Below are 26981 nucleotides of genomic sequence, written 5' to 3'. Positions count from 1 at the left end.
CAGAGAAGTGAAGTGACTTGCCCCAAGTCACACAGCTGACAAGTGGCAGAGCCGGGATTTGAACCCATGACCTCTGACTCCAAAGCCCGGGCTCTTGCCACTGAGCCACGCAATCAATCGTATTTATTGAGCGCTTACTGTGTGCGGAGCACTGTACTAGGGAAGTCCAAGTTGGCAACATATAGAGGCGGTCCCTACCCAACATTGGGCTCACAGTCTAAAGCAGTCTAAAACAAATGCCATTGTCATTAATAATAATAATAATAATAATGGTGGCATTTGTTAAGCGCTTACTATGTGCAAAGCACTGTTCTAAGCGCTGGGGGGGATACAATGGGATCAAGTTGTCCCCCGTGGGGCTCACAGTCTTAATCCTCATGAGGTCACTGAGGCTCAGAGAAGTGAAGTGACTTGCCCAAGGTCACACAGCAGACACGTGGCCGAGCCGGGATTCGAGCCCACGACCTCTGACTCCAAAGACCCGGGTCTTTCCACTGAGCCACGGTGCTTCTTTATTATTATTATTTAACATCATCATCAATCGTATTTATTGAGCGCTTACTATGTGCTGAGCACTGTATTAAGCGCTTGGGAAGTACATATAGAGACAGTCCCTACCCAACAGTGGGCTCACAGTCTAAAAGAGGGAGACAGAGAACAGAACCAAACATACTAACACAATAAAATAAATAGAATAGATATGTACAAGTAAAATAAATAGAGTAATAAATATGTACAACCATATATCCATCTATACAGGTGCTGTGGGGAAGGGAAGGAGGTAAGATGGGGGGATGGAGAGGGGGACGAGGGGGAGAGGAAGGAAGGGGCTCAGTCTGGGAAGGCCTCCCGGAGGAGGTGAGCTCTCAGCAGGGCCTTAACAAGAACAATTATTATTGTTCTTATGAGGTGACTGAGGCCCAGAGAAGCGACGTGACGCACCCAAGGTCACACAGCAGACCCCTTCTCCGCGCCCGCCTGAGGTGGGGGGGGGGGGGCCCATCCCGCAGCGGGTGGGCGCCACCTGGCGGACGGTGTTAAAGGCCGGACGCTTCCGGCGGGGAGGCCACCTGGCGGACCGTATTAAGGACCGGACGCTTCCGGTGTGCGTGGGCGCCACCTGGCGGACGGCATTAAAGGCCGGGCGGAACCAAAGGGAGCCCTGTTGCTGGGGGGCGGTTTTGCGGGGCGGACGCTTCCGGGGGAGGGGGCGGGCGGTATTAAAGGCGGGACGCTTCCGGCGGGGTAGGAGGAGCGGGCGGAGCGTGAGGCGAGGGAGGCTGATGGCGGAGCGGCGGTGGGAGCCGGGGCCGTCGTCGGGCTCCCCGTCGGGCTCCCCCCCCGCCCCGTCCCCGTCCCCGTCCCCCCCGCCGGGAGGCCTCTGCCAGCGCTGCGGGTCCGGCGGGGCGGCCAAGTGGGTCCGCCTCAACGTGGGCGGCACCTACTTCCTCACCACCCGACACACGCTGGGACGCGACCCCAAGTCCTTCCTCTTCCGACTGTGCCAGGCCGACCCCGACCTCGATTCCGACAAGGTCAGATCCCCCCCTCCTCCTCCCCTCCCCACAGTCCGGGACCCGCTCAGTTTCGGGGGTCCCCCCCCCCGTCCACACATCCTGGTCTCTAGTCAGTTTCGGCACCCCCCCCCGTCCCCACATCCACGTCTCTAGTCAGTTTCAGCCCCCCCCGTCCCCGCATCCTCGTCTCTAGACAGTTTTGGGGTCCCCTCTGTCCCCACATCCACGTCTCTAGTCAGTTTCAGCACCCCCCGTCCCCACATCCTCGTCTCTAGTCAGTTTCGGGACCCCCCCCCTCCCCGTCTCCACATCCTCGTCTCTAGACAGTTTTGGGGTCCCCCCCGTCTCCACATCCTGGTCTCTAGTCAGTTTCAGCACCCCCCCCGTCCCCACATCCTCGTCTCTAGTCAGTTTCAGGACCCCCCCCCCGTCTCCACATCCTCGTCTCTAGACAGTTTTGGGGTCCCCCCCCGTCTCCACATCCTGGTCTCTAGTCAGTTTCAGCACCCCCCCCGTCCCCACATCCACGTCTCTAGTCAGTTTCAGCCCCCCCCCGTCCCCACATCCACGTCTCTAGTCAGTTTCAGGGCCCACCCCGTCCCCACATCCTCGTCTCTAGACAGTTTTGGGGTCCCCTTTGTCCCCACATCCTGGTCTCTAGTCAGTTTCGGCACCCCCCGTCGCCATATCCTGGTCTCTAGTCAGTTTCAGCACCCCCCCGTCCCCACATCCTCGTCTCTAGTCAGTTTCAGGCCCCCCCCCGTCCCCACACCCTCGTCTCTAGGCAGTTTTGGGGTCCCCTCTGTCCCCATATCCTGGTCTCTAGTCAGTTTCGTGCCCCCCCCCCGTCTCCCCCCCCCCGTCCCCACATCCTCGTCTCTAGACAGTTTTGGGTCCCCTCTGTCCCCACATCCTGGTCTCTGGTCAGTTTCGAGGCCCCCCCTGTCCCCACATCCCTGTCTCTAGACAGTTTTGGGGCTCCCTCTGTCCCCACATCCTGGTCTCTAGTCAGTTTCGGGGTCCCCCCGTCCCCACATTCTCGTCTCTAGACGGTTTTGGGGTCCCCTCTGTCCCCACATCCTGGTCTCTAGTCAATTTCGCCCCCCCCCCCCCATTCTGGTCTCTAGTCAGTTTCGGGGCACCCCCGTCCCCACATCCTCGTTTCTGGTCAGTTTCGCGCCCCCCCCCGCCCCCGTCCTCATATCCTTTCTTGGGTCAGTTTCGGGGTCCCCCCATCTCCATATCCTGGTCTCTGGTCAGTCTGGGGGCCCCTCTGTCCCCATATTGTGGGCTCTGGTCAGTCCTGGGGTTTCCTCTGTCCCCATAACCTGGTCTTTGGTTAGTTTCGGGGCCCCCCGTGCCCACATCCTCGTCTGTGGTCAGTCCTGGGGCCCCCCTGCCCCCACATCCTGGTCTCTGGTCAGTCCCGGTCGTCTCCCCGACCCCCACATAATAATGATGGCATTTACTGCGCGCTTATTATGTGCAAAGCACCGTTCTCTCTCTGGGCAGTTTGGGGGGGGTCCCCCTCCCTTCACACTGCGGCCTCTGGTCAGTCCTGGGGCGCTCCGTCCCCCTCCGCCCCCCACCTCTCGGGTCTGGTCAGCCCTGGGCTCGGGAGTCAGAGGTCGTGGGTTCTAATCCCGGTTCCACCACCTAGCAACTGGGTGACTTTTGGCAAGTCACTTCTCCGGGCCTCAGTTCCCTCATCCGTAAAACGGGAATTAGGACTGTCAGCCCCACGTGGAACAGGGATGGCGTGGATTGGCTCGTATCTACCCCAGCGCCCAGTACAGTGCCTGGTGCATAGTAAGCGCTTAACGAATGCCATTATTTTATAATTATTTCGGTCCCGCCGAGCGCACCGACGTTGACTAAGGGGCTGCCCCTGGAGGAAAGCACGCAGGCCTGAGAGTCAGAAAACCTGGGTTCTAATCCCGGCTCCATCACTCTTCTGCCGTGTGGCCTTGGGCAAGTCATCTCACTGTATTCATATTACTGTCTACCTCCCCCCGAGGCTGTAAGCTCATTATGGGCAGGGCCCGTGCCTGTTTATCGTTGCGTCGTACTCTCCCGAGCGCTTAGTCCAGTGCTCTGCACACAGTAAGCGCTCAGTAACTACGATCGAATGAATGAAAAGGGGCTTAGACTCAGAGGGCCACGTGCGACGGGGACCGTGTCTGACCTGACGATCTTGTATTCAACTCAGTGCTTAGAACAGTGCTTGGCACAGAAGAAGCGCTTAGCAAGTACATCTCAGCCCACGCACTTTGTTCCTCTAACACCAACTCCTCGTCATGTCCTCCCTCTGGCCTCCCCCAGACCATCCTTCTTCCCCCTTCAAAGCCTTCTTAAAAACACCTTTTTTCTTTCATATTTATATGAGTGCCTTGCACATAGTAAGCGCTTAATAAATGCTATCATTATTATTATTATTATGTGTGGGTGTGGCATTTAAGCACTTACTATGTGCCAGGCTCTATGCTAAGCGGCGGGGTAGATACAAGTTCATCAGGTTGAACACAGACCATGTCCAATACAGGATTTCACAGTCTTAATCCCCATTTTACTGATGAGGGAACTGAGGCCCAGAGAAGTGAAGGGACTTGCCCAGGATCCCATAGCTGACAAGGGGTGGAACAGGGATTAGAACCCGGGTCCTTTGGACCCCCAGGCCCGGGCTCTTTCCACTAGGCCACACTGCTTTGAGGGACCACTGAGGGATAGGGTTGTGTCTAATTCCCATGTGTGCACTTTTCCCAGCACTTAGTAAAATTAATAATTGTGGTATCTAAGTGCTTACCATATGCCAGGCACAGTACTAAGTGTTGGGGTGGATTCAAGTAAATCGGGTTGGACAATGTCTCTGTCCCACAAGGGGCCCACAGACACAGTCCCCATTTTCCAGATGAGGTCACTGAGGCCCAGAGAAGCAAAGAGACTTACCCAAGGTCACATAGCAGCAGACGAGCAGCGGAGCTGGGATTAGAACCCATGACCTTCCGACTCCCAGGTTCGGGATCTTTCCACTGAGCCACGCTTCCTCCCCCCAGCACTTTAGTGCTGCACTTGATAAATGTAGTTATTACCGGAGTATAAGGTGAAGCAATCAGCACAACCGTGTTTTCCAGAGTTAAAAATTAAACTACTCAAAAGTCCATCAAGGCAATAAACAGGGACACATTTAAGAATCGCTTTAATCTCCCCATCCCCCGGCCAGACCGTTTGGTGCCGGGCCCGGGAGAATCCCGCTGACATTCCCTTTCCCGGCAATCCCCGCCTCTGCCCGGCACGAAGCGAATCCGCGTCTGGCCGGAATGGCCATCGATCCGGTCACCGGCGAAATCCAAGATCGAGCCCTCAGTTTGGCTCTTGGTCTTGCTTCTCTCTCCGCGTCTGTTCCCCCCCACCGCACCCCAAGAGGTTGTCATCGCCTCGAGGGCAGGGATCCTGTCCCCTAGCTCTTGCCTACACTCCCGAGCGCTTAGTACAGTGCCCTGCGCACTGTAGGGGTGCGGTAAATGCTGTTGGTTGACCGCTCTCTGCCCCCTTGCTGCCCCTTCTCTGCTCACTCGTGGGCACGGATTATGCCTGTCTGTATCGGGCTCTCCCAAGCGCTCACTACATCGCTCTGCCCACAGTAAGCGCTCTATAAATACGATTCATTCATTCAGTCATATTTATTGAGCGCTTACTCTGGGCAGAGCACTGTACTAAGCACTTGGAGAGGACATTTCAGCAACAAAGCAAGACCATCCCTGCCCACAAAACGGGCTCAATCTAGAAGATTGAATGCCCGCTGTCTGTCCGGTCGCCCCGTCCCTTAGGAAGCCACCCTGGCTGACCCCCTAGGCAGCGGCTTGTCACAGGGTTGAGGCCCCAGGGATACGTCGGCCTCTCATGTTGTCCCGGTGACAGTGCACTCCTGGCTGCCCCCTTATTACTAATAATTATACTAATTATATTCGTTAAGCGCTTACTTAAGTACGACTGAGTGAATGAGCGCTGGAGTAAGCCCCAGGACACAGTCTGCAACCCACGCGGCCGTATTGGTCTTATCCCCGTTTAGCAGAGGTGGAAACTGAGGCCCAGAGAGGGGAGGTGACTTGTCCAAGGTTCCATAGGAGCCAGGGGCAGGGCTGGGCCTTGAATCTGTTGACGCCTGTGTACTTGTTTTGTTTTGTTGCGTGTCCCCCCCTTCTAGACTGTGAGCCCGTTGTTGGGTGGGGACCGTCTCTGTATGTTGCCGAATTGTACTTTCCAAGTGCTTAGTACAGTGCTGTGCACACAGTAAGCGCTCAGTAAATGATTGAATGAACCCAGGTCTCCCGCTCTCTCCACTAAGCCACAGCAAGACATATTGGATAGATCCCGGGCCTGGGAGTCGGAAGGTCATGGGTTCTAATCCCGCCTCTGCCACCTGTCTGCCGTGTGACCTTAGGCAAGTCACTTCACTTTTCAGTGCCTCAGTGAGCTCATCTGTAAAATGGGCACTGAGACCGTGAGCCCCACGAGGGACACGGACTGCGTCCGACCCGACTTGCCGGTATCCATCCGAGCGTTTATTGCAGTGCTTGGCACGTAGCGCTTAACAAATTCCGTCCTCATTAGGCCATGCTGCTTCTGAACTTACTGTGCTCAGAGCAGCGGACTGAGCTGTTTGGGAGAGTCCAGCCCATCAGAACCGACAGAGACGAGCCATGCCAGTGACCAGCTTCCAGTCTGGGGGGAGACAGATCGAATAGATCCGATTTGTTCGAATAGATCGAATAGAGTGGAGAGAGGGCAATTAGTACAGCCATCGGAGGCACCCGGGGAGCAAAACGTGTTCTTGCTCAGGTTACGTCTGACTTGTGTTCCTACTAGCCATCGCCCAACTCCCGGGTGAGTCACTGCGCTTCAGGTAAACAGGACGGGGCCATATAGGTAAACAGGATGGCTTCCGTGCCCAGCTTTCGGAGTCACCGCGGGGCCACCGGGCCTCTGGCTTGAAGAAGCCGGTCCGTTCCAGGTCCCCACTGGTCCTAGAGGAGACCCCAGATCAGGCTCGGGCCGGGGGTGGGAGGGGAGTTGTCACCCCCGTCACCTAGACTGCTTTAATGATAATAATAATAATGATGATGATGGTATTTGTTAAGCGATTATTATGTGCCAGTCACTGTACTAAGCTCTGGGGTGGATACAAGCAAATCGAGCTGGACACGGTCCCTACCCCAGGTGGGGCTCACGGTCTTGATCCCCATTTTATAGATGAAACTGACGCACAGGGAAGTGAAGTGACTTGTCCCAGGTCCCACAACAAAGTGGCGAAGCCAGGATTAGAAGTCACGCGTAGCCGAGCGAGGGCTTGAGAGCGGTGGCCTCAGAAAATCCAGCAATAGCAGAAGGCCCCGTCTCCCGCCCATCTCCCCAGCTTCACCGGAAATTCCTTCCCGGCAGAAGGGATCGACGCGGGGCGGCGAAAGCCGGAGGAAGATGAGGGCGAAGCGGGAAGTGGTACGATCGTGTCGGGGTGGTCTGGTCGGACAGATAACTGGACCCTGCGGGTGCTCAGGAAATACCGATGTCCATGTTCCCGTCTAGGCTGTATTCTATTAATATTCATTCAAAGTCATATTATTGAGCACTTACTGTGTGCGGAGCGCGTGGGAGGGTACAGTAGGACAATAAACAGACACATTCCCTGCCCACAACGAGCTTACAGTATAACAATATTAGTGTCTGTCTCCCCCTCTAGACTGTAAGCATGTTGTGGGCAGGGAAAGTGTCCGCTGATTTCCTAGTATTGGACTCTCCCAAGAGCACAGTACAATGTAGTAAGCGCTCAGTAGATACCATTGATTGACTGGAAGTTTTTCGAGGGCAGGGATCGGGTCCATCAGCTGTGTCGTATTGGACTCTCCCAAGGGCTCAGGACTGTGCTCTGCTGGAAGGAGCACGGGCCTGGGAGTGAGAGGACCTGGGTTCTAGTCCCGGCTCTGCCGCTTGTCTGCTCCTGTGTGACCCTGGGCAAGTCACGTCACTTCTCTGGGCCTCAGTTCCCTCATCTGCAAAATGGACTGTGAGACGGTGAGCCCACGTGGGACAGGGACTGTGTCCAACCAGATTGTCTCGTATCTACCCCGGGGCATAGGACGGTGCCTGGAACATAGTAGGTGCTGAACAAATGCCTTAAAAAAATAAATAAATGTTTGGCTGAAGAGCTCTTGTCGCATCAGCCGACAGGCGTCCAGTAGGGAGTAGCGAGGGTGGACGCTTTTGGTCCATGGAGGCGTTTTGCTCCCTGGGAGTCGGAGAAATCCAGCTACTCCTTCAGACTGGAAGCTCCCTGTGGGCAGGGAATGTGTCTACCATTCATTCATTCAATCGTATTGAGCGCTTACTGTGTGCAGAGCACTGTACTAAGCACTTGGGAAGTACAAGTCGGCAACAATACCAACTCTTTTGTATTGTTCTTTTCCAAGAGTTTATACTGTAGACCTCTACAGCTCGGCCTAATGGCTAGAGTCCGGGCCTGGAAATCAGAAAGTCGTGGGTCCTAATCCCAGCCCTGCCACTTGTCTGCTGCTGTGTGACCTTGGGCAAGTTGCTTCACTTCTGTGGGCCTCAGTTCCCTCATCTGTACAAGGGGCTGTGTCCAATCTGATTTACTTGTATCTATCCCAGCGCTTAGAACAGTGCCTGGCACAGACCAATCAATCAATCAATCAATCATATTTATTGAGCGCTTACTGTGTGCAGAGCACTGTACTAAGCGCTTGGGAAGTCCAAGTTGGCAACATATAGAAATGGTCCCTACCCAACAGCGGGCTCACAGTCTAGAAGGGGGAGACAGAGAACAAAACATATTAACAAAATAAAATAGAATAGATATGTACAAGTAAAATAGAGTAATAAATACACAGACGTTTTACTCTAGACGATGGCGCCAAAGTCCTTAGAGCGGGCCAAACCCACGGCCGAGATCGTGTCATCAGACGCAACCTTTGCCCCCAGCGAGACTCACCCTAAAAATGATAATTATGGTACTTGGTAAGCGCCTACTGTGTGCTGAGCACTGTTTTCAGCACTGAGGTAGATACAAGTCAACCGGGTTGGGCACAGTCCCTGCCCCCCATGGGCCTCACACTCTTAATCCCCATTATACAGATGAAGGAACTGAGGCCCGGAGGAGAGAAGTGAAATGCCCAAGGTCACCCAGCAGACAAGTGGCGAAGCGGGACTAGAACCCAGGCCCTTCTGAATCCCTGGCCCGGGCTCCATCCATTAAGCCAAGCTGCTTCACCAGGGGGAGGGAGAATTTTTGTCCCTGCTGTACAGGGAAACTGAGGCCCAAAGACGTTCAGTGACTTGGCCGCCGTCACCCAGCAAGGGTGGGGCAGAGCCAGCCGACTCCCGGCCCCACTAGGCCACACCGCTGCCCGGTTTTCTGGTCTTTCCTCTTTCAGGGTAGGTGGGCCCGGCACGTGTCACACCTTATAAAGCTGAAGCGGGTGTGGTGGGGAAGACATGGGTAAGAATGCCAACTGGCCACACTGCCTTGTCGTAAGGATGATCGCTGGGGCATTTCATCAAGCGATGGGTTCTAGCGAGCACTCGCCGAGTGCAGAGTACTGGGTGAAATGCTTGGGAGAGTTCGATAGGAATTACAAAATGACTGCATTTGTTAAACGCCTACTATGTGCCAGGCACTGTACTAAGCACTAGGGTGACTGCAAGCAAATCGGGTTGGACACCGCCCCCGTCCCACGTGGGGCTCACAGTCTCAATCCCCGTTTTTACAGTTGAGGGAACTGAGGCCCAGAGAAGTGAAGTGACTTGCCCAGGGCCGCGCAGCAGACAAGTGGTGGAGCCGGCATTGTAAGCGCTTAACAAATACCATTGGTATGATTATTATTACAGCAAATCAAGTTGGGCCCAGTCCCCATCCCACGCGGGGCTCACGGTCTCCGTCCCCATTTGACAGATGAGGGAACCGAGGCCCAGGGAAGGGAAGCGATTCGGCGCTCAGAGCAGGGCCTCAGCGCTTCGAACAGTGCCTGGCACATAGTAAGCGCTTAATAAGAGCCGGCGCGATTATTAGGATTACTTGCCCAGGGTCACACAGCAGAGGCAGGGCGGAGCTGGATTAGAACCCAGGACCTACCCAGTAGGCCGCACTGCTTCTCCACAGGGGTGGGTCCAAGCAAATGGCGTTGGACTCAGTCCCTGCCCTTGGTGGGAATCACAGTCCCCGGCCCACATCATCCCCCGGGCCTGGAATGCCCTCCCTCTGCCCATCCGCCAAGCTGGCTCTCTTCCTCCCTTCAAGGCCCTGCTGAGAGCTCACCTCCTCCAGGAGGCCTTCCCATACTGAGTCCCTTCCTTCCTCTCCCCCTCGTCCCCCTCTCCATCCCCCCATCTTACCTCCTTCCCCACATCACCTGTATATATGTTTGTACATATTTATTACTGTATTTATTTTATTTGTACATATCTATTCTATTTATTTTATTTTGTTAGTATGTTTGGTTTTGTTTTCTGTCTCCCCCTTTTAGACTGTGAGCCCACTGTTGGGTAGGGACTGTCTCTATATGTTGCCAATTTGTACTTCCCAAGCGCTTAGTACAGTGCTCTGCACATAGTAAGCGCTCAATAAATATGATTGATGATGATGATGATGACCTTCTGACCCCCGGGCCTGTGCTCTAGCCGCTGGGCAGAACAGAGTTGGCAGGCCCTTTCCCTCCTCATGAGGAGCTTCCCGTTTAAGTGCTTAGTCCGTGCTAAGAGCTGGGCTAAATACCAAATCATCAGCTCAGACACGATCCCTGCCCAACACGGGTCTCACAGTCTTAGTAAGAGGGAGAATAGGTAGCAGTCGGTCAGTCAGTCGTACTTATTGAGCGCCTACCATGTGCAGGGCGATGTACTAAGTGTTTGGGAGAGGACGAGAGAACAGCAAACTGACACATTCCTTGCCCACAACGAGCTTACAGCCTAGAGGGGGAGGCTGACAGTAGTATAAAGAAATATAATAATAATAATTATGGCCTGGGCATGGGCAAGTCACTTCCCTGTGCCTCAGTGACCTCATCTAGGAAATGGGGATTAAGACTGTGAGCCCCATGTGGGACAGGGACTGTGTCTGACCTCATTAGCTTATATCTACCCAGCGCTTAGAACAGTGCTTGGCACATAGTAAGCTCTTAACAAATACAATTATCATTATTTCCTGTGCCTCAGTGACCTCATCTAGAAAATGGGGATTAAGACTGTGAGCCCCATGTGGGACAGGGACTGTGTCTGACCTCATTAGCTTATATCTACCCAGCGCTTAGAACAGTGCTTGACACATAGTAAGCTCTTAACAAATACAATTATTATTATTTCCTGTGCCTCAGTGACCTCATCTAGAAAATGGGGATTAAGACTGTGAGCCCCATGTGGGACAGGGACTGTGTCTGACCTCATTAGCTTATATCTGCCCAGCGCTTAGAACAGTGCTTGGCACATAGTAAGCTCTTAACAAATACAATTATTATTATTGTCATTATTCACGTCTGTCTCCCCCTGTAGACTGTGAGCTCGTTGAGGGCAGGGAAAGCATCTCCCAACTCTGGTGTATAAAGCCCTCCCAAGTGCTCCGCACCCAATAAGCGCTCCGCACCCAATAAGCGCTCAGTAAATGCCACCGATTGATCGGGAATCTCTTCAGAGTTCAGGAGAGGGCTGGTCGTCAGTGTGAGGGAGGAGGGGAAGGGTTCAAACACTTCCCCATGGTGAGTTTCGGGGCACCTTCCCTGCCCGCCCCCACCCACCACTACCCACACGTCATCATCATCATCAATCGTATTTACTGAGCGCTTACTGTGTGCAGAGCACTGTACTAAGTGCTTGGGAAGTACAAGTTGGCAACACACGTCCGCCTTGGCAGCCGGGGTGTGATCCAGGGCCGCGGCCTAGATAATAATAACGATGGCATTTGTTAAGCGCTTACTCCCCCTCCCCATCCCCCCCACTGCCTTACCTCCTTCCCCTCCCCACAGCACCTGTGTATATGTTGGTACATATTTATTACTCTATTTTACTTGTACATATTTACTATTTTATTTATATTATTTTGTTAATATGTTTTGTTTTGTTGACTATCTCCCCATTCTAGACTGTGAGCCCGCTGTTGGGTAGGGACCGTCTCTATATGTTTCCAAGCGCTTAGTCCAGTGCTCTGCACACAGTAAGCGCTCAATAAATATGACTGACTGACTGACTGAATGTGCCAGGCACTGTTCTATGTGCTGGGGAGGATACAGTGTGTTCAGGTTGTCCCACGTGGGACTCACAGACTTCATCCCCATTTTACAGACGAGGGAACCGAGGCCCAGAGAAGTGAAGTGACTTGCCCAGAGTCACACAGCTGAGAAGTGGCGGAGCCAGGATTAGAACCCACGACCTCTGACTCCCAGGACCGGGCTCTTGCCTCTGGCGAGGCGCCCTGCTCTGGGTCTTTTAGTCGGTCACCATCTCCTACGCCCCTGTCCACATGGCAGCCCTCCTGCCCCCGTCTTAGGCTGCGAGCCCCCAGCCAGGCAGAGATCCGGGTTAGTTTCCATGGCACCTACCCTGGCATCTAGCCCGCTCTCCATCCGGACTGCGATACCAACGCTGGCCCGCGTTTTCCCCCCACACTCTCCGGGGCCAGGGGCTGATGGCAAACTGCAGCTTGGGTGGGTCGGAGGGGTTCTCGGGATTGCCGCCGAGCAGACACTGAGATGTTTTGCGGGGGGAAGGGGAGAGTCCCCCGGCCAATCTGCCAGAGGCTCTCCTCCGGTCCAGCCCCTCTCTCCAAATCGGTGGGTCAGTTGGCATTAGGCCAGGTCCGGCCGCGGACCCCGAGTCTCCCTGGCCTTTGAGTAAGCCCTCTCTTCTCCTCTTCTCCCCACTCCTTCCCACCCCCCGTCCATCCCCTGCCCTTCTTTCAGGATAAAACAGGTGCCTATCTAATAGACCGAGACCCTACGTACTTCGGACCGGTGCTGAACTATCTGCGACACGGAAAGCTGGTTATCAACAAGGACCTCGCGGAGGAAGGTGCGCTGTCCGGCCTCGGGGTCCCATGGGGGTGGGGGCATGGAGGGAGAGGGTCCCAAGTGATTGGACCCTTTCATTCTTCTAGACTGCCTTCTAGTCTTCTAGATTGTGAGCCCACTGTTGGGTAGAGACTGTCTATATATGTTGCCAACTTGTACTTCCCAAGCGCTTAGTACAGTGCTCTGCACACCGTAAGCGCTCAATAAATACGATTGATTGATGGATTCATTCCCCTGGGCGTTTAGGAGGGGCGGTCACCGGCTCCCTAACAGTTATTCATTCAGTCGTATTTATTGAGCGCTTACTATGTGCAGAGGACTGTACTAAGCACTTGGGAGAGTACAAGATGATAATAAACAGACACATTCCCTGCCGGCAACAAACCTACAGTCTAGAGGTGGGGAGACAGACATTAATAGAAATAAATAAATGACAGGTAGGGACATGAGTGATGTGGGGCTGGTCGGCGGCAGGGGTGAATGAAAGGAGGAAGTCAAGGCTACGAGTAAGGGAGTGGGAGAAGAGGAAAGGGGGGCTTAGGAAAGGCCTTTTGGAGGCGATGGGCCTTCAATAAGCCTTTGAAGGGGAGGAGAGTCATTGTCTTTGGGATTTGAGGAGGGAGGGCGTTCCCAGCCAGAGGCACAAGGAAGGTGATGAGATAGGCGAGATGAGGCATGGTGAGAAGGTATTGTTAGTATTGTGGGATTTAAGTGGTTACTCTGTGCCAAGCGCTTGAGAGGCAGCTTGGCCTAATGGATTGAGCCCGGGCCTGGGATTCAGAAGGGGCTGGGCCCTCATCCCATCTCCGCCGCTTGCCTGCTGGGTGACCTTGGACGAGTTGCTTCACTTCTCTTGACCTCGATTATCTCACTTGTAAAATGGGGATGAAGATGGTGAGCCCCGAATGGGACCCAGACTGTGTCCAGCCTGATGGTCACTTACCTACCCCAACGCTTAGTCCCTGGCACGTAGAAAGTGCTTAGTGCAGTGCCTGGCACATGGCAAGCGCCTAGTACAGAGCCTGGCACTTAGTAAGGACTTAACAAAGACCATTTTTTTAAAAAAAGGCTTGGGGTAGATCCGAGATCAGGTCGGACCCAACGCCTGTCCCCCTTGGAGCTTACTAAGTTGGGGGGAGAACGGGTATCGACAATCCCCATTTTTCAGATGAGGAAACCAAGGCGAGAGGAGAAGGCACATCCTTCCACTCTGCTGGCCTAATGGCTAGAGCTCGGGCCTGAGAGTCGGAAGGTTGTGGGTTCCAATCCCGGCTCCGTCACTCGTCTGCTCTGTGACTTCGGGCAAGCCACTTAACTTCTCTGTGCCTCAGTTAGCGCTATGTGCCAAGAACTGTTCTAAACACTGGAGTGGATACCAGGTAATCAGGTTGTCCCACCTGGGGCTCACAGTCTTAATCCCCATTTTACAGATGAGGGAACCGAGGCACAGAGAAGTGAAGTGCCCAAGGTCACACAGCAGACAAGTGATGGAACTAGAATTAGAGTTCAGTTCCTTCCGACTCCCGGGCCTCCGCTCTACGCATTATTTGTACATATTTACTCTGTTTTATTTTGTTAATATGTTTTGTTTTGTTCTCTGTCTCCCCCTTCTAGACTGTGAGCCCAATGTTGGGTAGGGACCGTCTCTAGATGTTGCCAACTTGTACTTCCCAAGCGCTTAGTACAGTGCTCTGCACACAGTAAGCACTAAATAAATACGATTGAATGAATGAATGAATTAGTCCGTGCTGATTCGCTGTTATCATTATCAGTATGATGGTTATTATGATAATTATCATCATCCCGGCAACACCCCTGTGTGGTAGGGAGATCCCCATTTGACAGATGGGAGGACTGAGGCCCAGAAAGGTGAAGCGACTCGTCCAAAGTCACCCAGCAGGCCGGGGGCCAAAGCCCATAGACTCACGCTGCCTGCCGTTGGCCTCCTGCCCTGGCCGGGAAGCAGGGTGGTTAGGTCCAAGCCCCTGCCGCGGGGAACCGGTGATCGGGTTTGGTGGGTGGAGCTGGAGAACGGTGGGACGTGGCTAGTGGGGTTGAGGGTGGGGGGTCTTTTCCTGGGACCCTCCCCCCGGCCTCCCGGCTAGGCCAAGCGGGGACCTCCAGGCGGCAAGTAGGGATATGGACACGCTCCCTCCGGCCCGCTACAGTCATTCTCCAGTCAGTCGATCAGTCGAGCGCTTACCATGTGCGGAGCACTGTACTGAGCACTTGGCTCCCTTCCCTTCCTATCCCCCCCCCCCGCCTCCCAGCCAGGAAGGTGATGGGGGCTTCTCTCTTCCCCTCCAGGGGTGCTGGAAGAAGCGGAGTTCTACAACATCACCTCACTAATAAAACTCGTAAAGGACAGGATAAGAGAACGAGACAGCAAAACCTCACAGGTGAGACCGCTCCCGCCCTCCCCCCGGGTACCCCGGCTACCGAGCCGGAGGACAAGGCCTTCCGTTCCGAACCTCCCCCGGGCAACCGCCCGGTCGTGGCAACGGACCGTGGACGGACGGCCCTCTCGCCGGCCCTCCGCTCTCGCGTTTCGGCCCGGGAAGCTCCTCTTGGGCGGCAGATGGGGGGGTCTCCCGGGCGCTTCATCTCTCCGTGCTCGAAAGAAACAGTGTGACCTAGTGGAAAGAGCCATCCCCCGGGCCCGTGCTCTATCCCAGGTCAGAGCACCTAGTGCTTGGTCAGTGCAGAAGCTCCTTGTGGGCAGGGAACTGGATTGGCGCTCCGGTTGGACTGTCCCAGAGCTCCGTCCGTGGTGTCTGGGGCCCAGGATGAACTTCGAGACCTCCCTCGCCCTTTCCTTGCCTGGCAGGGAGAGGCGGGAATTGCTCTCTCCTTTCCCACTTCGTTTACAGTTGTCATTCATTCATTCATTTACTCGTATTTATTGCGCGCTAACTGTGTGCAGAGCACTGTACTAAGCGCTTGGGAAGTACAAATCGGCAACGTATAGAGATGGTCCGTCCGTTCCCCTCTCCCCGCCCGCCTCCCCCGTCAGACGTACCTGAGCGACACCCTGCCTCAGTGCTGGCCAGTAAATGTCAGTCACACCGCGGGTTGCCCACCCGAGAGACCCCCTCGCAGACGGCTTGACGACTGGGCAGAACCAGTGACCTCATTACCTCCGTGGCCTCCCTGCTCTTGGGCGGAAAACAAAAGCCGGCCGGCTTGGAAGTCGGGAAGGTCCACCATCCTGCCGGCCTGGAAAAGAACTGCCTCGGCTCTGGGTCCCTGGGGGCCGATGGTGGTCGGGGTATTCAGTCAGCACCTCCTCTGTACCACACACTGTGCTGAGTGTTGGGGTTGAAAAGCAGCATGGCCTAGTGGATACAGCAAGGGCCTGGGTGTCAGAAGGACCTGGGTTCTAATCCCGCCTCTGCCACTCATCTGCTGTGTGACCCTGGGCAAGCCACTTCACTTTTCTGGGCCTCAGTTCTCTCATCTGGAAAATGGGGATTAAGACCACGAGCCCCATGTGGGACGGGGGCTGGGCCCGATCCGATTTGTCCGTATCCCCTGCCCCCAGTGTTTAGTGCAGTGTCTGGCACATGCTAAGCACATATGCTTCCATTAACTGCAGGAACGAAGACCTGGCTTGGGCCACGTTGCTGGACGGGCTTTGCTGTAATTGTTAGTATAGTGCTTTGCACACAGTAAGCGCTCAATAAATAAGATTGAATTGAGTGAATGCTGAGTGGAAATCAGTGTCGGTGAATGGCGCTTATCATGTGCAGGGCACTTGGGAGAGTCCAACACAACAGAGTTGGTAGCATGTTCCCCGCCCACAGCGAACCCCACCGTGGGTGACACCACTTGGGCTTCCCCTTGACGCTGGACCCTGGAGGGAGGTCGGTTGTCGGGGGGATAGAGGGAGACGGTGGAGCCCCTCAGCCTCCGACGCTTCCCCATCCACAGGTCTCCCCCGTTTCCCCCACCGAGCCGAGATGGAGCCGTAAGCGTGCCCGTTTCCCCCCAGGTGCCGATCAAACACGTTTACCGGGTGCTGCAGTGTCAAGAGGAGGAGCTCACCCAGATGGTGTCCACCATGTCGGACGGCTGGCGGTTTGAGCAGGTGAAGGCGGCCGTGGGGGCTTCTTGGGGCGGGGGTGGGCCACCGGGGCTTCGCCCGTGTTCCCGCCTGGCTCCCGGAACGCCACTTCTCCCACGTGCCCAGGTGCTTGGGTCCCGCCGGCCTGGGTGCTCCGGTACTCTCCATTAGCCATCACCTGCGACTCCTCCCTGCCCACCCACATCCGCCCCCCCAAAATCTGAAGAATTAGCGATGGGTGGTGGGGGAGAGGAACCCCGCGTCTCGAGCCTCCGTCCCCCCCCTGCTCCCAGCACCTGCCCGCTGTGCCCACCTTGGGTCCTTGTCTTTCTTCCTATCTGCTTCTCCACCATCTCCCCTGCGCCCTCCCCACCCCATGTAAGCAAAATGGAGGTGGATTCAGAGCATCTCTGCCCCGTTTGGGTGGGAACGCGTCCGAGAACGTGGTAAGCCGTGCCGGCCCTCCCCCGCCACCATCCTCTCTCGGGGCTCCACACCGGGTGCCTTTGTGTCTCTGCCCCCCTGGGACCCAACCGTGGCTTCCGTCCGCTTCCTGAGCGGGGACCTCCTGATCCCACGCCCGTCCCTCCTTCCTGTCTTCCTTCCGTCTCTTCTGCCTTGTCTGCTTGCCCACAGTCCGCTCCCCTACCCATCCTGGCCCTTTCCCCAAGGGAGCTCTTGCGGAGGTCCGGTTGCCCGTCACGGGACTGGCTCCCGAGTCACCCCTTGGCCGCCCGCTCTGGTTTTACCCTGAGAATGAGCTGCCGCGATCCCGCCATGCTCCCACCCGAAACTCCCCCGGTGCTTAACTATGCGATACCTGGGAGTCAGAAAGTCATGGGTTCTAAACCCAGCTCTGCCACTTGATTACTCTGTGACCTTGGACCAGTCGCTTCACTCCTCTGGGCGTCAGTTCCCTCATCTATAAAATGGGGATTGAGAGTTTGAGCCCCCGCATGGGACAGGGACTGTGTCCAACTCGATCTGCTCGACTCCACCCCAGCACTTAGTATGATGCCTGGCTCGTAGTAAGCTCTCAGTAAATACCATTATTATCACCTTTAAGGGGAAAGCGGGCTTTGTGGGGCGCAAGGTCGGCGCAACCATTTTCTAAATAGGGAAGCCGAGGCCGGGTACTGGGTCACCCCACACGGTAGTCCATGTGACTCGGGGCCAACAGGCCGGCGATGCCCAGGTCCGCGCCTCATGGAGCTCGGCCTTTCCGGGCCCGAGTCCCGTGCCTGGCGTCTCCCATCGGCGAGCGCTCATGCTGGGCTCCCGCTGTCGTTCCTACCCGCTTCACACCTCCTCTTCCTCCCAGGCTCGGGGAGGGGGACCCCAGCGCCCCGCCGCCCGCCCTGGTTTCTCCACAGACGGAGCAGGGCGATTCAGGGGGCCACGTGCCCGGCGGGCCTGCCCTCTCCCTCCGTGACGCCCGGCGGGGACCGGGACTGCAGACCGTATCCCCCCACGGTTCCTCGCCCGTTCCTTCAGCGGCATGGCACGGTGGTTAGAGCCCGGGCTTGGGAGTCAGAGGATGTGGGTTCTGATCCCAGCTCTGCCGCTTGTCTGCTTTGTGACCTTGAGCAAGTCGATTCACTTCTCTGTGCCTCAGTGACCCCCTCTGTAAAATGAGGATGGAGACTGAGCCCCCTTTGGGATAGTGACTGCAGGCAGCCAGTTTGCTTGTGTCCTCCCAGGTGCTTAGTATAGCGCCCGACACAGACCAGTTATTATTCAACATAGATGTCGTGACCACGAGTGGAAACGAGTCCGTTTCCCACCGGCCCCACGGCCCCGGACGAGTCGCCCGGTTGCAACCGGAGGCTCTATTTGCCCCCTCCCCCGGACCCCTCGTGCCCCCCGACCCGTCAGATGCCGCGGCGTGACCAAGATCTCTGTCTGTCTTTTGTTCCGATGGGCTGCCGCAGCTGGTCAGCGTAGGCCCCGCCTTTGGCTTCGGCCGGGCCCGCCAGGCAGAGTTTCTGCTGATAGTGGCGCGAGAAATCAAGGGGGAGGAGACGCGTCTCCAGAAAAGCGGCGGCGAGGTGTGTCACGTTCTTCCGTATCCCTCTCCTCTTTCCCCTCCCTCAGCGGGCATTCACCCGGGAGGCCAGTCTAGAATGGGGGGTAAGGGCCTCCAGGGCAACCCTATAGTCTCGGGACACGAGGACCCCCACGGCCGGATCTCAGAGCCCCGTCAGGGGCGGAGACTGTGCTCGCCATCGGCCCCGGGGCCGGGAAGGGATACCGCCCAAGGCCGTAGCCACCCCTTTGTTCCCCCGTCCCCTGCCAGCCATCAACCAGTCAATCGGTCGTATTTTGGGAGAGCATCCTGTGTGCAGAGCACTATACTACGGGCTTGGGAGAGTACGAAGTAACACTATAACAGACCCATCTCCTACCCACAAGGAGCTTACAGTCTAGAGAAAGACATTAATATAAACAAATGACGGCCATGGAGAGTAAAGGGAGCGGATCAGGGTGGTGCAGAAGGAAGTGGGAGGAAAGGAAATGAGAAGGCCTCTTGGAGATGACGGGGAGAGTAATCGTGTGTTGGATGTGGAGAGGGAGGGCATTCCAGGCCAGAGGCAGGATGCGGGCCAGACGTTGGCGAGATGGAGGTACAGTGAGTAGGTTGGCGTTAGAGGAGCGAAGTGTTCGGGCCGGGTTGGAGTAGAAGAGAAGCGAGGCGAGGTATGGAGGGGGCAAGGGGATTGACTGCTTTAAACCAATCAGTGGTATGCACTGAGCATTTTCGCTGCAAAGAAGCAGCGTGGCTCAGGGGAAAGAGCCCGGGCTTGGGCGTCAGAGGTCGTGGGTTCTAATCCTGGCTCTGCCACATGTCTGCTGTGTGACCTTAGGCAAGCCACTTCACTTCTCTAGGCCTCACCTGTAAAATGGGGATGAAGACTGGGAGCCCCATGTGGGACCACTTGATCACCTTGTATCTACCCCAGCGCTTAGAACAGGGCGTGGCATATAGTAAGCGCTTAACAAATACCACTATTATTATTATTTGCAGAGCACTGTATTAAGTGCTTGGGAGAGTACAGTACAAGAGAATTGGCAGGCACCGTCCCTGCCCATAATGAGCCCATAACTGGCTCCCCAGTAGAGAGGGGGAGGCAGGCATTCCTATGAATAAATAATTTGTAATATATAATTTAAAGCCACGAACGTAAGTGCTGTGGGGTTGGAGGTGGGGCGAAGAGCAGATGTATAAAAGTCACAGATTGAAGTGCCTCGATGGTGCAGAAAGGAGAGCCAGCGGAGGAAAAGGGGGCTTAATTGGGGAAGGCTTTTTGGAGGAGATGTGACTCTAATAAGGCTTTGGTGGTGGGGAGAGCGGTGGTCTGGCGTTTATGGAAGGGGAGGGAGTTCCAGGCTTGGGGGAGGATGTGGGAAAGGGGTCGGCGGCAAGATAGACGAGCTCGGGGCACGGAGAGTAAGCTAGTGCTAGAGGAGCGGAGTGTGTGGGCTGGGCTGTAGGAGGAGATCAGTGAGGTGAGCTAGGAGGGAGCGAGCTGATCGAGTGCTTTAAAGCCGACGGCGAGGAGTTTCTGTTCGCTGTGGAGGTGGATGGGGCAACCACTGAATGTTCTCGAGGAGTGGGGAAATGTGGACCAGAGATTTCTGTAGAAAAATGATCCGGGCAGCAGAGTGAAGTGTGGCCTGGAGTCAGGGAGAGACAGGAGGCCGGGAGGCTGATGCAGTAATCAAAACGGGAGAGGATAAATGCTTGGATTTACATGGTAGTAGTTTGGAGAGGAAAGGACGGATTTTAGCGACGTCGTGAAGGTCGAACCAACAGGAATTAGTGATAGATTGAGTGTGTGGATTGAAGGAGAGAGCAGTGATTGAGGAGCAATCCCATCAGCTCCTTTGCTCTCCTGTCAACAATCCCATTAGCCCCAGAGGTCTTCTGATTCCCATCAACAATCTCATCTTTCTCTGAGGTTTCCTGTCCCGCCGACAATCCCATCAGCCCCTGAGGACTCCTGTCTACTGCCAACAATTCCATCCGCCCCAGTGTCCCCCATCAACAATCCCATCACTCCCTGTCTCCCGCCAACAATCCCGTCATTCCCAGAGGTCTCCTGTCCCCCGCCAACAAACCCATCAGGCCCGGAGATCTCTTGTCTCCTGCCAACAATCCCATCAGCTTCGGATGTCTCCTGTCCCCCATCGAAAATCCGTCATTCCCAGAGGTGTCCCGTCCCCTGCCAACAATCCCATCATCCCCAGAGGTCTGCCATCCCCTGCCAGTAATCCCACCAAGGCACAGAAATCTGTCCCCCCGCCAACAATCCCATCAGCTCCGGAGATTTCCTGTCCCTCACCGACAGTCCCATCGGCCCCAGAGGTCCTGCTGTGTTGGCACTCTCAATCCATCAGTGGCATTTAGTGAACATTGTACTGAATGTTAGGGGAAGGACAGTACAGTTGAGTGTTCCTGCCCTCAAGGAGCTTACTCAGATTTACTTCCCTTGTGTTCAGGTGGGAGGAGGGGACTGGAGGAGGGGAGAGAGGCCCGAGTCCAAGCACTCCGTGGCATCCGGAAGCCCCTTGTTCCGCCAAAGCTGCACCAGTGAGGCCCAGGATGTCCTGGCTGGTTTCATTCATTCAGTCAGTCGAATTTATTGAGCACTTACTTTGTGCGAAGCATTTGGGAGAGTACAGTGCGACAACAAACAGACACATTCCCTGCTTTCCAGATGGTTTCCAGTTTCGCGGCTGGAAACTGCGGCTTCGTTTCCCCTCTTTCCCTCCCTCCCTCCAATCCCCTCATTCTGGTCCTCCACCAGGACCCCTCTGGATGCCCCATCCCCTGCTTGGAAAACAGTCCGTCAGGAGTGTGTACTGAGCACCTGCTTCGGGAGGAGCACCGGATTAAGCGCCCCGAAAAGCAGCGTGGCTTAGTGGGTAGAGCACGGGCCTGGCAGTTTGGGGCCGGACTACTGTGGGCACCCTCCAGGGGCCCCATCCATCGCTCTGCCCGACACCTCCCTCGTGGCGAGGCTCTCCTGGGTCCCTCTGCCCAGCCGGCTCCATCAGACCGGCCCCCCCCGCGGGACCCCTCGGTCGGAGGCCCTTGCTGCTCCTGGAAAATGGGTCCAGCGGGAAGGAGCCGGGAAACCAAGCCCGAGCCCCATTCCCTGCTGGGCTTCGGCTCCCGACCCGTCTTGTTCTGTGCATCTCTGACTTGCATGTGCATGCGTGTGTGTGTGCGCTTGCATGTATATGTACATGTACACATGCACACACCCTTCTTCCCCCTCCGTGGCGTGGACAGTGAATGGAGTACAGGCCTGCGAGTCCGAAGGTCATGAATTCTCGTCCTGGCTCCGCCACTTGTCCGCTTTTGTGACCATGGGCAAGTCACTTCACTTCTGTGCACCTCCGTTCCCTCATCTGTAAAACGGGAATCGAGACTGTGAGCCCCGTGTGGGACAGGGACTGCGTCCAACCTGATTTACCTGTACCCACCCCAGCCCTTAGTACGGTGCCTGGCACATTGTAAGCGATTAACAAGAACCACGGTTAGTCTTGCTATTACCTTGAGCCCAAGCAGGCTTCGAAAAGAGGCCGTCAGGGCCACGGGCTGAGCGAGGCCTGCGGGCCGCCATGGCAGCGGTGGGTTCCCAAATCCCTCCCGGCTCCGTGGACCGTCCCGGCTGTGAGTTCTGACCGGCCCAGTGCCCAGGCCGCTTCTCCGGCCACCCCTCCCCTCGGGCCACTCGGCCCACTCGGGCTCATCGTTCCGCCCTCGGGGCTGGGCCGGAGGCCTACTCTCTCCCTCCCTCCCCAGGGGCCTTCCTTCCGCCCTCTCCTTCCCAGCATCAGCCGGTCAGGGCCGTGGGGGCCCGTAGGAAGGTGCCCAGGTGTGAGTCGAGCGTGCCCAGGCACGAGCGGAGCGGCTCCCTCGGGGGTGGAGCGAGCCCAGGCCCGTTAGAGAAGCCGCGGCCTGGCCATCTCGGGAATTTGTTTTCCACAAGTGCGACGGGGTTAAAAAAAAGTGTCGGGCCCGAGGTCCGGTTTTCCCCTTCCCACTTCTCCCCCGGCACCCACCAGCCTCTCTTTGGCCCCCGGATTGTGGGAGGCAGGCATCCGTCAGGGTTGGAGGACGCCGAGCCCGCCCTCGAGGGGGGTCCGATCTAGTCCCCAGGACGAGGGCCCCTCTGCCCCCGACCCCGCCGAGCTCACCTTTGCCCCAACCCACCCACCAGCCAGCCCCCAGACGCTCACCCCAATGGGGCAGCCCTGCGGGGGCCAAGAGACGCCGGCGTCGGGGCGGAGGGAGGGCGAGCAGAATGCCGTCTTCTGAAGATGTGACTGAACGCTTCTCCTCCTTCCAGCTGGTCAACATCGGCTCTTCCTACAACTACGGGAACGAAGACCAGGCTGAGTTTCTCTGTGTCGTGTCCAAGGAGCTACACAACACCCCCTACGGCACAAGCAGTGAGCCCAGCGAGAAGGCCAAGGTGAGCCCCCTCCGTCCGGGGGAGGCTTCTGGGGAGCGTGCAGGAGGGCCCTGGGGTGGGGGGCAAAACCAGGCCCACAGTCTCCGTCTTGGTCTCTCTCTCCCTCACCTCTTCTTCTCTCTACTCGTGCAATCAGTCGATCGATGGAGAAGCAACATGGCCTAGCGGGTAGAGCACGGGCCCGGTTGTCAAATCCCGGCTCTGCCCGTTGCTTTTTGTGTAACCTTGGGCAAATCACTTTACCTCTCTGGGCCTCAGTTACCACATCTGCCAAATGGGGATGCCTGTTCTCCCTCCTGCTTAGACCGTAAGCCCCACGCGGGACCAGGACCCTGTCCGACCTAATTAACTCGTACCTACGCTTAGGCCGGTGCTTGACGCACAGTAAGCTATCAACAAATGCCATTACAAAAAATGGTATTCATTCAACTCCTACTGTGCGCAGAGTACTGTACTAAGCCCTCGGAAGAGTCCAGTACAACGGAGTTGGGGGACACGTTCCCTGCCCACAAGGAGCTCTCAGTCTAGAGCTTACACGCCAACCAAACAAGCTGGTTTTCTTTTGTTCTCCAGAAGGGAGTGAGAGCCTGGCTAGGGCCGGGTGGGGGCCGGCTGGATGCTGACCATTCATTCAGTCGTATTTATTGAGCACTTACTGTGTGCAGAGCACTGGACTAAACGTTGGACCAGAGCTGCAGCACTGGGGTGGTGGTGGTTCTTCTTCTCTACTTCCTCCTCTTCATTTTCTCTGCTCTGCACACAGTAAGCGCTCAATAAATACGATTGATGATTTTCTTCTTCCTTCTCCTCTCATCCGACCCTCAACCCCCACAGTACCCCGCAGCAGGGAGTCCGGACTGGAACGTTCTGCCTTCCCACCGACTTCTTGGCCAGGACGGTCCCGGGCCAACTGTCGGGACTGGGGTCCCACAGCCTGACCCGGACCCCCACGGCCAAGGCAGCCACCCACCGGGACCCAGGTGGGGACGGGGGTGGGTGTCCGGGGCAGAGCAGGTGGGGCCCAACCAGCCCGGTGCGGTTAGCGGAGGGAGACATGCTGGGGCCGATCTGCCCGGGTGGTGGGCTGCGCCAAGAGGGCAGAGGCCGGAGGCGGCTGTGAGAGCCGGAGCTGAGCCCGAGGGACCACCAGGGCAGCCCCCTCGATGCCAACATCTGTGGACGGTGGGGATGAGATCCCAGCGGCCACACCTGCTCGTCTTGCGCCTAGCCCGGCACTCAGTACAGCACTTGGCACTCAGATGTCACAGTCGTCGTTCTCATCTTTGCTCCGGAAGGAGTTGGGGTGGCATCTTTTTCCCTATCCCGGCTTGGCCCGGGGAATTCTGGCACTTGGTGGTGGGGATGGGCCTGCCCGGCCTGGTGGATGCCAGTTAGAGTACCCCGGGTCTCCCGGTGGAGAATGCCAACCAGGGGTGCCCAGCCTGGCCCGGAGAGGCATTTCTGAACTCCCGGAAGGCAGGGTTGTCATCTCGGTCCCGTATCGTCCCTTCCCGGTTTCTTAATACAGTGGCAACGCCTACGGTAGGCGTTCGATAAATGATTGTGGTATTCGCGAAGTGCTCACTGTAGGCCGAGCACTGCACTATGCACTGGGGCAGATACAAGACTGGGGTTCCCAGTCTAAGCAGGAGGGAGAACAGGTACCGAATCCCCATTTTGCGCCTCACGGCACCGAATCGAACACAGTTCAGGCCATGAGAATGTAAGCTCCCAGCGGGCAGGGAACAGGCGTCCGGCTTCCGTCAGACTCCCGTGAGCTGTTTTTTGGACGGTGCTCCATGCCCAGGAGGTGCTCAGCAGATAGGCCCCCTCCTTGGATCCGACGCAGAGGATCTCTCCCCGGGTGGTCTCCCGGGCGAGGTCGCGGCTTGCAAGTCGTGCCCAGTGGGCAGCGGACGGCATTCTTGTCCCCCCCACCGCGAGGCACGGGTGGCCGGGACCCCTCTGGGAGACCTCTCCCTCCCTCCGGCTGGGGGTGGGCCGCTTGAGTCCGTGTGCTCGCTGACCCTCCACCTCTGCTCTCTTTCAGATCTTGCAAGAAAGAGGCTCCCGGATGTGAAGGTCCCGGTATTGCGAGTTGGAGGATTTTTACAGTTTGATTTGATTTGATTATTTTCCCCCCTCACTCCCCCTCCATCCCCACCTCCTCCCTGCCCCCCGCCAAGATCCGGTGACCCGCCCGGCCCCCCCGGGCGGATGGGCAACAATCTTCCCGTCGTCGTCGACCGGGTTGGAACCCCCACCCTCCCCACCGGCCCGAATCGGGGCCGGGAACGGCGGAAAAAGCACTACAGGCCGTAGCCCGCGCGTGGGCCCGGGACCGTTGGAGCTCCTGGTGTCTCCCCGCCGCCCGGGGCCGGGCCCTGCGGCTGGCCCTCCCCCCCGCCCAGACCCACCCCGAGGAGTCGGCCGCTTTTTGGTATTAGTCGTTGCCGAGAGCTGAGAGGACAACCGACTTGGTGCTACACAAATTACCGCCCTTAACTACAGGGACCGGTGGCGGGGGGCTGACGAGAAGGCTCAGGAACCGTCCACCCCGGGAACACCGTCTGATCCCAGCCCGTGGCGAGAGAGGCAGCCCCCAGGAGAGAGGAGACCGGCTGTGGCCTCCGGGGAGGAGGGGACCCCTCCGGGTCCCCACGGGGCTCCCTCTTGCCCGGATGGCACGACAACCCGGCTGAGCCGAAACCCTGCCCTCGCTCCTCCGGGCCAGCAAGACCTGGGGGCCTTGGAGGCTTCTCCGAGGTCTGGCCCGCCGCAGGTCATCCGGCCTCGAACCCGCGCAGAACGGCGACCGTTGCCTTTGGCATGATGGGGAAATTTATCAGAGAGAGTGTGGCTCGCCCGGTGGTAGGCATGGCACCCATCAGGGTCTCCGGGGTCGTGGCTAGAGCGCTCAACCCTTCTCCCGACCGCTCAGGTCCGCGGCACCTGGATCGCGCCGAAAGCTCGGGATGTTTACAATTCGTCATCTCTCTTTCTCTCTCTCTCTCTGCCAGTCTTGCTGTCTCCCCGGGTGGCTTTTTTCTTCGCGGGGGGTGGTGGTTTGTTTGTGTGTTCCCCGGTCGTCATCTTGTCCTTTTCTTTTTGTTTTTTAAACTATGCAGTTCTTTTCTTTCTAGAAACATTTGAGGGCTCTCACACCCAGCCCCGGGTGGGCTCTGCTGACCTCACGTGAGATTGGAGCTGTTGAGAGAGTTGTTTAAGGGGATGGGGGCGGTGGGGAGGGGGGCAAGGGGGACCCGTTGGCATGCTTTTAAAATAGATTTCACCATTAAGCGGTAGAGTAGAACTCCTGTTGCTTAGAAGCACTACTAGGGGGATGGTCGGAATTTTTTGATTTTATTCTTTTCCCAAGTGTGGTGAGCAGCAAGTCGGGGGAGTAAGCGGTGTTTGAAGGAACGCAGGACAGCTGGAGTTTGAGGCCTTTTTAAAACCACACACACGTACACAGACACAACCAACCCCCACACACCCCTACACGCACACACACACACCCCCCTACACACATGCACACCCGAAATCTCACCTGCGCTTTCTCCTCCGCCGTGCTGCTCCACCATCCAAGCGTCCCGCTCCCGTCCGGAAGGCCGCATGGGCTCCCGGTTTGGCCGATACCGTCGATAGAGACATTTCCGTCCGGTCGCGGGGTGGGGGGGATCAGCGGGCCGAGGGACCCCTCTCCCCCTCACCCCGACCCGGAAGAATTTGAGAGTTCGTTTTTGCCACCCGCGGATGTGTGTGCTTGGATGTGTGTGATTGTGCGCGTGTGTTTTGTAAAAGATATTAAGACCTGATGAATCGACTAAACTTTATTCTAAGGGGA

General features: G+C 56.8%; 1 protein-coding gene across 1 annotated transcript; it reads left to right on the top strand.

The window, feature by feature from the left end:
- The first annotated feature begins 1283 nt into the window (after positions 1 to 1283).
- LOC119942829 (BTB/POZ domain-containing protein KCTD5-like) lies at positions 1284 to 26981 on the top strand. Its single transcript, XM_038763806.1, has 7 exons — positions 1284 to 1535; positions 12479 to 12587; positions 14894 to 14985; positions 16578 to 16673; positions 18581 to 18697; positions 23009 to 23134; positions 25185 to 26981. Exons 1-7 carry the CDS (start codon positions 1284 to 1286, stop codon positions 25212 to 25214), a joined length of 822 nt encoding a protein of 273 aa, XP_038619734.1. The 3' UTR covers positions 25215 to 26981.

This window comes from Tachyglossus aculeatus, chromosome 21 (genome assembly GCF_015852505.1).
Source record: "Tachyglossus aculeatus isolate mTacAcu1 chromosome 21, mTacAcu1.pri, whole genome shotgun sequence".
Classification (NCBI taxonomy): Eukaryota; Metazoa; Chordata; class Mammalia; order Monotremata; family Tachyglossidae; genus Tachyglossus; species Tachyglossus aculeatus.
This window is presented reverse-complemented; position numbering and strand designations above follow the sequence as displayed.

What these genes read in the sequence shown, in the direction of transcription:
- LOC119942829 (XM_038763806.1), top strand. Translation starts at nt 1,284, where the DNA reads ATGGCGGAGCGGCGGTGGGAGCCGGGGCCGTCGTCGGGCTCCCCGTCG. An exon ending in GAGACAGCAAAACCTCACAG is followed by an intron (nt 14,986 to 16,577) that starts GTGAGACCGCTC and finishes GTTTCCCCCCAG; the next exon opens with GTGCCGATCAAACACGTTTA. An exon ending in TCCAGAAAAGCGGCGGCGAG is followed by an intron (nt 18,698 to 23,008) that starts GTGTGTCACGTT and finishes TCCTCCTTCCAG; the next exon opens with CTGGTCAACATCGGCTCTTC.